The 8,418-nt window shown below is 35.3% G+C and overlaps 1 protein-coding gene across 1 annotated transcript; it reads right to left on the minus strand.

Annotated features, from left to right (window-relative positions):
* Positions 1 to 5,252: 5,252 nt before the first annotated feature.
* Positions 5,253 to 6,666, minus strand: LOC148695343 (uncharacterized). Its single transcript, XM_088698360.1, has 2 exons — positions 6,603 to 6,666; positions 5,253 to 6,418 (listed from the first exon to the last, which is right to left on the minus strand). The coding sequence occupies exons 1-2, from the start codon at positions 6,664 to 6,666 to the stop codon at positions 5,745 to 5,747; spliced, it is 738 nt and encodes a 245-aa protein (XP_088554486.1). The 3' UTR covers positions 5,253 to 5,744.
* Between the last annotated feature and the right edge of the window lie 1,752 nt (positions 6,667 to 8,418).

Raw genomic sequence — 8,418 nt, forward strand, 5'->3', positions numbered from 1 at the left:
AAACATGTACAATTGTGAAAGTCAAAGCTACGTGAACAAAAACAGTAACATTTTGCGTAAAATGAATATACGTGACCGAGTTTAAAAATCTAGCTTGTCTACATGGACAAAAACAGTAATATTATCTATAAAATGTATAAAGTTGATTGCAAAGGGAATGCAAGGGTATGATGGTATTTTGGGTATCAGTGGACTGAGGGGGGGGTGGGTTTTGGTATTAAGTTGAGGAAGTTTTTTTCCACTATACTGTTGCGGTGGCTACATGTTGTCTGATTTTCAATTTTCCTTTGTCCAAATGAATCGGCGCCATTCCTGCCAGCTGCCACTTTAAAGCCCTATATATACAGCTACAGTCCTCCACTCGCTCTCTCCCTCTTCTTTTTCCCTCTCTCTTAGCTCTCTGTAGACTCACTGCTCTTTTTCCCCTCTCCCTCCCTTAGTATCGTCCCAATGCCTCCTTCCTTACCGCCAATGTCTCCGACATCTCGATGGGGAGGAGAATGGTTAGCAGGGTCAACAAGCAGGCTGTGGTCAACAAAGGTGCGGCAGCCATGGCCGTCAACACGAGGTCAACAATCACCGTCTCCGACATCTTGTTGACCTCGTCTACGGCCGCCACATGCTTATTGACGACGGCCACGGCAGCCGCGCTTTTGTTGACCACGGCCTACTTGTTAAACCCGCTGACCATTCCCCTCCCCATCCTCCGATGGTCCTACGGTTAGGTAAGAAAAACAGGCGCACAGGATAAAAATGAAGAAAATAGCTCTGTAAATGGAAGAGATAATGATAGCTAACTCATGAGGATACGTTGGCAGCAAGGAAGAAGGCATTGAGACGATACTAAAAGTGGAGGGAGAGAAAGAGAGGAAGGAAAAAGACAGTGAGGGGGCGTTTGTTGCGCCGGACTATCTCGGACTGGATTAGCTTTAAGGACTAAGCTGGACTGGCTTAGATTAGACTAAATTGGACTAACTTAGTGAAGCGTTTGGTGCAGTATTGGACTAAGAAGCTGGATAATAACAAATTCTAATATTATTTTATTTAATATATAAATTATTAATATTTTATTATGATCTTATCTTTTTCTCCATCTTTTCCTACCATTTCCGTCCCACTCTTTTCCTCTTCTCTCATCGTCCAACCCTCTCCCTCTTTTTTTCCTCTCAGACCTCTCAATTCATGTCTCTTTCTCATTCCTGGTTAAACTCCTTATTGATTCCAGTCTCTATTTCTCTGTCATCCCTCCCTCTCTAGCTATGCGTTGTTCGAACGGAACCTCACGGCTCCAATTTTCCCGATGTGTTTTTTGGCCAACCCTCATTAAATTGGATGAAGTTAGCACCACCAAAAAATTCATCACCATCCCTGGACCGAGATCTTAGCTTTGCATGCTCGAATTTGTCATGGATTTGAAGAAGCCCAAACAGGCCGAGACTTCCAGGCCATTTTTCGGCCACATTCGACCACATTTTGGCCTCGATTCAAGTAAAATCGTAATTTTGTCACTCCCAACTTCAATTTGGTATATTTTATATGAAAGTTGGTTGTGAAATGGATCTGAAAGAGAGTCGGGAAGTTAATGATTGATCTAGGTAACCGGCGATGACGAGGAGTCTGTCGGGAGTGGTCGTTGAGCATGACAAGGACGAGAAATAGAGGATAGTCTTAGCTAGTCCCATGGTTATTGGGGGGTCTCACTAAGACCTCTTAGTGAAGGGTTTTGTCCATGCTAGTCCCCTTTAGTCTCATTAATGTTAGTCCCAGCATGGAACAAACACAGTATTGGACTAATAGCTAGTCCAGTCCAGTCCAATCCGAGTTAGTGAGGGCAAACAAACGCCCCCTGAGTCTACAAAGAGCTAAGAGAGAGAATGAGTAGAGGGAGAGTAAGTTAGTAGAAGACTGTAGCTATACCCTCAAAATGTATAAATTAACCATGCAATTAAGCCAATAGGTAAAGAAAAGTTGTGGTCAGAAAATGCTAGGCTGCCCTCTCTCAGCCTGCAATCAATTAGTCATAGCTTATCACATCTTTCATAGGTTCGTAGGTTCAACTGGTGTTTCCAAATAAAAGATGTGGAAACAAAGAATTTTGTTTGTGGTCAGAATCCAAATACGGGTTTCACATATAATATTACCATTGGCCGTGTCAAACGATTATCACTTACTAATTATCTCCACTTTTTGAAGTTTCAACCATAAATAGCTAATGGTGGATACGACATTCGGTTTGTGATAAAGATGAAATTATTATTTAAGGGTAGGCTAGAGTTCGGAAAGGATTTTCTCCAAATCATTTTCTCTTTATTCATCAAGTTCAGAAATCTGGATTATTGAAATTTAATCCAACAGCTACAAATAGAAACTCATTTTAAAAATTATAATAATTTTAACTGTTAGATCAAATTTTAATAATCTAAATCCTCAAACTTGTAAATTAAGAGGAAATAATCCAAAGAAGATCCATTTTCCTAGAGTTCAACTCAGAAAGCAATTTAGCAATTATGATAACTAGGAATTTGAATGTTTTCTCAAAAGTTAAAATGAAAATGAGAAAGCATTGAGCAATTATGTTAATTAGGAATTTCCGATATAATTTTTTTCGAAATGTGCACCTAAGATTTCTGATAGTTGTCTACTCCATTATAAAATGTGTTGTCAACTCTGTATTTTAGTTTTAGATATAGTTTGTTCACCGTCTTTTATATTAATCATCCTTGTATATATTAAAATGAATAATCATACTAGCATACCACCAAATAAATGACATGTAATAAAAAATTGAGAATACTCCAAAGCTTGTAAAATATATGAACTTCCGAATTACGTGCCGAAAGTTGTATTCCGATCATATTTCAAATTACTAGTTGAAAATTAAAAACGTTGTTCTGATCCGATCCATTCAAAACACCCCTAAATTAAACTTTTGTTCAACCATATGTGACTCATACGTTCAATCATGTGTGACTCATACATTCAATCATGTCAAGAAAATGTTTAAATGAATTAGTATTGCAATATTGCGGACACAACCAAGCGTTTCCGTCCGTTGGTTAGGCAGGACCACGGTTGTGACCGTTTGATGGCTGAGACTTTTAGTTCAAGGGGTTTCATTATGTAGTTGAAAGAGCAGTGCACCTTTTCGACACCTCGGCATAAAATCGACACGGATTTTGGTTTTGTTTCTTAACAAAAAAGATAATAACAGAGAGTTGTGTTTATATGCATTAGAGAAAATGTAACTTTAAAGAAAAACTCTCGTACTGTTATTTTAACGAAAAATCATATTTTTACACTAAAAAATCAATCATAGTATTATTCATTTTACCCTTTATTTTGTCTTTATCGTTAAAACCCAAAGTTTTTTAGCTTTTTTTCATTAGTTTTTCTTTAGAGAAAATTGGATAAGACAATTGGATAAGTTAAATGGTTATACATGCTTATAAAAGAATGGGTTTTAGTCCGTGGTAAAGTCAAAAATTCATTTTAGGAGGGGGCAAATTTAGATTGGATAAATGAAATTTCGTTTTCATAATTGAAATATATAGAAACATAGTCCCGTTATTTTGATTGATCATCCTACTAATTAAGGATACATAGTAACTCACCGTTGAATTTGATATCAAGAGTTGAGAATAAACATTAAAAGCATATCCATTTATATTTATTATTGATATCAAATTTAAGATGAGCGATCATGATATCAAATTTGAATGGTTTTGTTGTGCTAATTTGGACACGTGAATTCTTTTTGTCTCTTGATTTCGTAGATTCTATAATATAACATAAAGTATGAGAGAATTTGAAGAGCTTTGTTGTCCTAGTAAGAGAACAGTCAAAATCGTAATACGAGATTGAATTTAAGAAGGTTTTTAAGGAGACAGGAATACCATTAACTAATTGAACAAGGTTGAAGTTTCTTTTTTTTCTTTTTTTTTTTCCCTTCCAATTTTGTTATCTGGGTTTCGGTTGAAGTTTTTCACCAATATAACCCTTGGCTACACGTTTTTATGTTTTTCTTGTTAGAATAAACATATACCAAAACATGTAATTACGAATCACAGTGATTAAAATTTATATATACTAAAAGCCGGTGGATGACTACTGTTCATTAACAGTGCTCCACCGGTTTTGCCCCTCTCTTGCTGTGTAATTTTTAGGTTTGTTTTGGATTGTGCAGTGAGTTGACGATTTTGCCCCTTTCTTATTTTTGATGCCGCGTGTTGCTCTTCTTGGAAAGGTGCTCTGCCCGTTGTTTTTCTCTTTTGCACAGCTTTGCCCACGCGTCCTCCATTGTCTTCTGATGAGTTATTTGTTTTATTGCATATGACAAGGCATTTGACAATGTTTTTTCTGTGAGTTACAGCTCTGTAAAAATTTTGCTCCATTTTCTTCTTAATGTTCATCTTAGTCTTTGGTTATTTATATGTTAAAAGTATAATCTATAGTTATATTTTCGTTCCCGCAACAACGTGCGGGTAAAATTTACTAGTACAAATCCTATTCATAAGTCTGTAACACAGAGAAGAAACTTACCTGCAGTCGAACTTGAAGAAACAGCCATTCCAGGTTCTGCAGCAATCAAGCAGTGCACCTTCTCCTCTCTTCAGTAATCGGTTTTGCTCTTAACTAATAATAGGTCTTAGTCCGGAATCGAGCTTTTACTGTGAGAGCATAGGCCACTATATATACATAACATAATCCTTGCCAAGTTCTATAAGGATTCCCCTATTAAAATCCATATAGACAACCAACATAGTGTTTCAGTATAACATGAATTACAAATCCATTCTCAACAAGACTTCCTATCCAAACTTGAAATATATAACTTAATCCACGAATTCATACTCATGCTCATATTCTAACATTCTCCCACTTGAGCAAGTATGAAAAGTAAATCAGTTCTATCAAGTTTATAATAGGGTGATCACCAAGTCTTTTGAGTTTCATCATAAACAATCTACCTGTGCATTTCAAAACATAGGACAAAAAGTTGTTAATTACAACCATTATTTAAATGCTAACTTTAGATCACATATGTTCAATTTGCACTTTATAACATTATGATCAAACTGACATCAGTGGACCAAAATATCCACTCCCACTATTCCTCAACTTAATTCAAAACAATCAAGTCTAACAGATAGTAAAACTATCAACTAGTAATTCATTCCAATATAATGAATTACCAATATATGAATTCAACCAACTGCTCAAGTCAAATCACAAATATTCTCAAAGCATCAAACTGAATCCAAAACACATATATATATATCAGACCAATCAATTACAAAAAATTGAACTTCTGAATGCAATAAACCTAGCTAACAATTATACTAATTGATAATTAAACTAGCTAAACATAAACTTAACTTTAGAGAAGAACATTACTGCCACACCAGCTCTTCGAACTTCACAGTAGCAGCACTTCTCAAACTTTATTTTGCAACAATCCTTAATGCAGCAATTGCTCTTTGTAAAACAGAATAACAAACTACTCTCACTGATCAAAAAGACTCTTCACAAACATCAACTACCTCTGTCATTAGTTCTCAGATAATCCTTAAACAGTTCACAATCCTTTCTTAGATGACCTCGAGTTTTGCAGAAAAAAACACTTAAGCTTGGCAACATTTTTAAATTTTGGTTTAAGATTGTTAGACCCTTTAGAAATATCAAATATTTTAGCAGAAGTACCAGTCTTGTCAGAAGGTTTGGAGCACTTGAAATTCTTACTTGAATTATTTCCAGCATTGTTGAATTTCTTCCCCTTTCCTCCTTGCACAAAATTCAGTCTCAACATCCTTGCCTCTTTCTTGCTGTTGCCGAGTCTCCTCTTGAACACAGTGTGCGATGAGCTCATCTATATCCCAACTCTTGTCTTGTGTATTATAAGACACCTTCAGCTGAGAGTACTTGCTAGGGAGAGCCTGGAGAATCATGAAAACCAACTGTTTTCCTCCAATATTGACATCCATTGAGTTCAACTTCTCAGCAGCATCAGTCATCTTCAATATATGGTCTCGAATTGAACCAATACTAATCTTATAGATTGTCAGTAAGGCCATGTATTGACTGATTTCAGCCTTCTGAGACTCCTTGAATTTCTTCTCAATTGCACTCAAATATTCAGCAGCTAATTCATGTCTTTTGATGCCTCCACGAACTGTATCGGTCGTGCCACTTTCCAGGATGGAGAGTGCCACCTTGTTGGCTCTCATCCACCTTTCATGGTCTGCTTTCTCTATTCTAGTACTTTGTTCTGTGATCACTGGTCTTGGAGTATAAATGGCTATATCATACTCATTGATTGTCAATAGTAATCCTATCTCTCTCCTCAATTTCTTGTAGTTACTCCCTCCAGTGAGAATTGGTATATTAGCTAAGTTCAAAGTCTTGAGAGACACAGCGGATGCTGCAGAAGAAATCACAAACATGAACCAGTTAGGTTCCTGATTTCCTTTTGCAGTTTAGCACATCACAACTCTCATCAATAAATCATACATATAGACTTAACAACATATAGTTGATAAGCATACATAGAAAAATTGACTTATCAAAACTTTGCAAAAACCATGACAAGATATGCAACAACAGACAGTCAAGAGATGTCTCATGCATGATAACCATCGTTCCTGTAGAAGAGTTCGAAGCTGCTGCCATGTCTTTTAATCACTGCAGTCTTATAGACAACATATATATGCAACAACAGGCATCAACAGATGTCTCATGCATAATGATCATTTTTCATGGTTGTTAAGAAAACACAAAACGATCAGTAGAAAATGCAAATCAAAATTTTTCCGCAGATATGGAAAAATTCAGCCTTGATTATAAGCTCTAATCAGATATATCAGCATGCCAATTATGTTCATTCAAATAAGACCTTCATGTTTTGTTATTGAAATTTTGACAAAATCAAACAAAACTCAGATTTTAATTTGTGCACTAAGACAGATATGCATACATACATTTAGCAAGGTAATCTAAAATTTTCAAACATACCTTCTGCAGTCCAGCGGAGAAATATGCAACAATAGACAACCAATAAATGTCTCATGCATAATGATGTAATATCAAAATAAAACGATCATCAGAATCAGAATATCATTGCAAGATATTGAAAAATTATAGCCTTATATGTGATTGGTCATCCATTACTTCAGAATTCCTAACTGGCAGTTTTAATTAGTTGGGATTTTTCTTTGATTTCGATATCGGTATTTCAAAACTCAAACAGAAAACCTCGATTCAAACTATGCATCAAAATAGGTATGCCAATACTGATAAATCAACATAAATCATCAAACATACCTCCTGCATATGAGTTTCAATTTGAAATAGCGCAGCGGAGATAGAAAATACTAGTTTAGAGATTTATGGGAGAAAACCCAGAACAAAACTAGATGAATGCTTTGTGTAATCAAAAACCCCAAATTGGGGAGAGAACCCCGAACCAATAGTTTTGCAGGAATTCCAACGGAAAAGGTCTTTTGGAAAATTTACATGGTAATATTTTAAAAACCCGTTTTGTTGTTATCTGCATAGTTGCAAACCTCAGAATCCGAGTTCGATTTCTCATGTTTGCAAAATAAGCGTTTTATTTTATTTTATTTTTAATAACTTACGAACCAATCGATTTCAAGACTGAATTCATAAACACGTAATCCAGGCTCTGATACCACATGTTAGAATAAACATATACCAAAACATGTAATTATGAATCACAGTGATCAAAATACAAATCCTATTCATAAGTCTGTAACACAGAGAAGAAACTTACCTGCTGTCGAACTTGAAGAAACAGCCATTCCAGGTTCAATCAAGCAGTGCACCTTCTCTCTTCAGTAATCGGTTTTGCTCTTAACTAATAATATGTCTTAGTCCGGAATCGAGCTTTTACTGTGAGCAGAGGCCACTATATATACATAACATAATCCTTGCCAAGTTCTATAAAAATTCCCCTATTAAAATCCATATAGGCAACCAATATAATGTTTCAGTATAATATAGATTACAAATTCATTCTCAACCAGACTTCCTATCCAAACTTGAAACATATAACTTAATCCACGAATTCATACTCATGCTCCTATTCTAGCAGCATTTCTATTTTCCTTTATCGTTTGTCCAAATGAATCTTTAGAGTAATTCCACCCCTAAAGATTTTGCGCCAGCACCCAGCCCATTTATCCACTCAAGTGAACAGTAATAGACCACAGTGAACAGTAATAGGCCAAAGCATCTCCACTCCTAAAAAAAAATAGCCTAGTTCATTTTATTAAAATATTATTATTTTTTATTATAAAATAATAAAAAATAATATTTTTATTTTTAATTTCTGAATTTATAAAAAATAAAATAATAATAATTTCTGAATTTATTTAAAATTTTCTATTTTTTAAAAGTGAAATT

The sequence above is a fragment of the Pyrus communis genome, chromosome 8, assembly GCF_041283825.1.
Source record: "Pyrus communis isolate YQ-2024b chromosome 8, ASM4128382v1, whole genome shotgun sequence".
Taxonomy (NCBI): Eukaryota; Viridiplantae; Streptophyta; class Magnoliopsida; order Rosales; family Rosaceae; genus Pyrus; species Pyrus communis.

Excerpts from the sequence above, each read along its gene's own strand:
- LOC148695343 (XM_088698360.1), bottom strand. The coding sequence starts at position 6,666 with ATGGCAGCAGCTTCGAACTCTTCTACAGGAACGATGGTTATCATGCAT. Across the intron at positions 6,419-6,602 it reads GCATGAGACATCTCTTGACT|CATCCGCTGTGTCTCTCAAG; the intron begins GTCTGTTGTTGC and ends TTTCTTCTGCAG.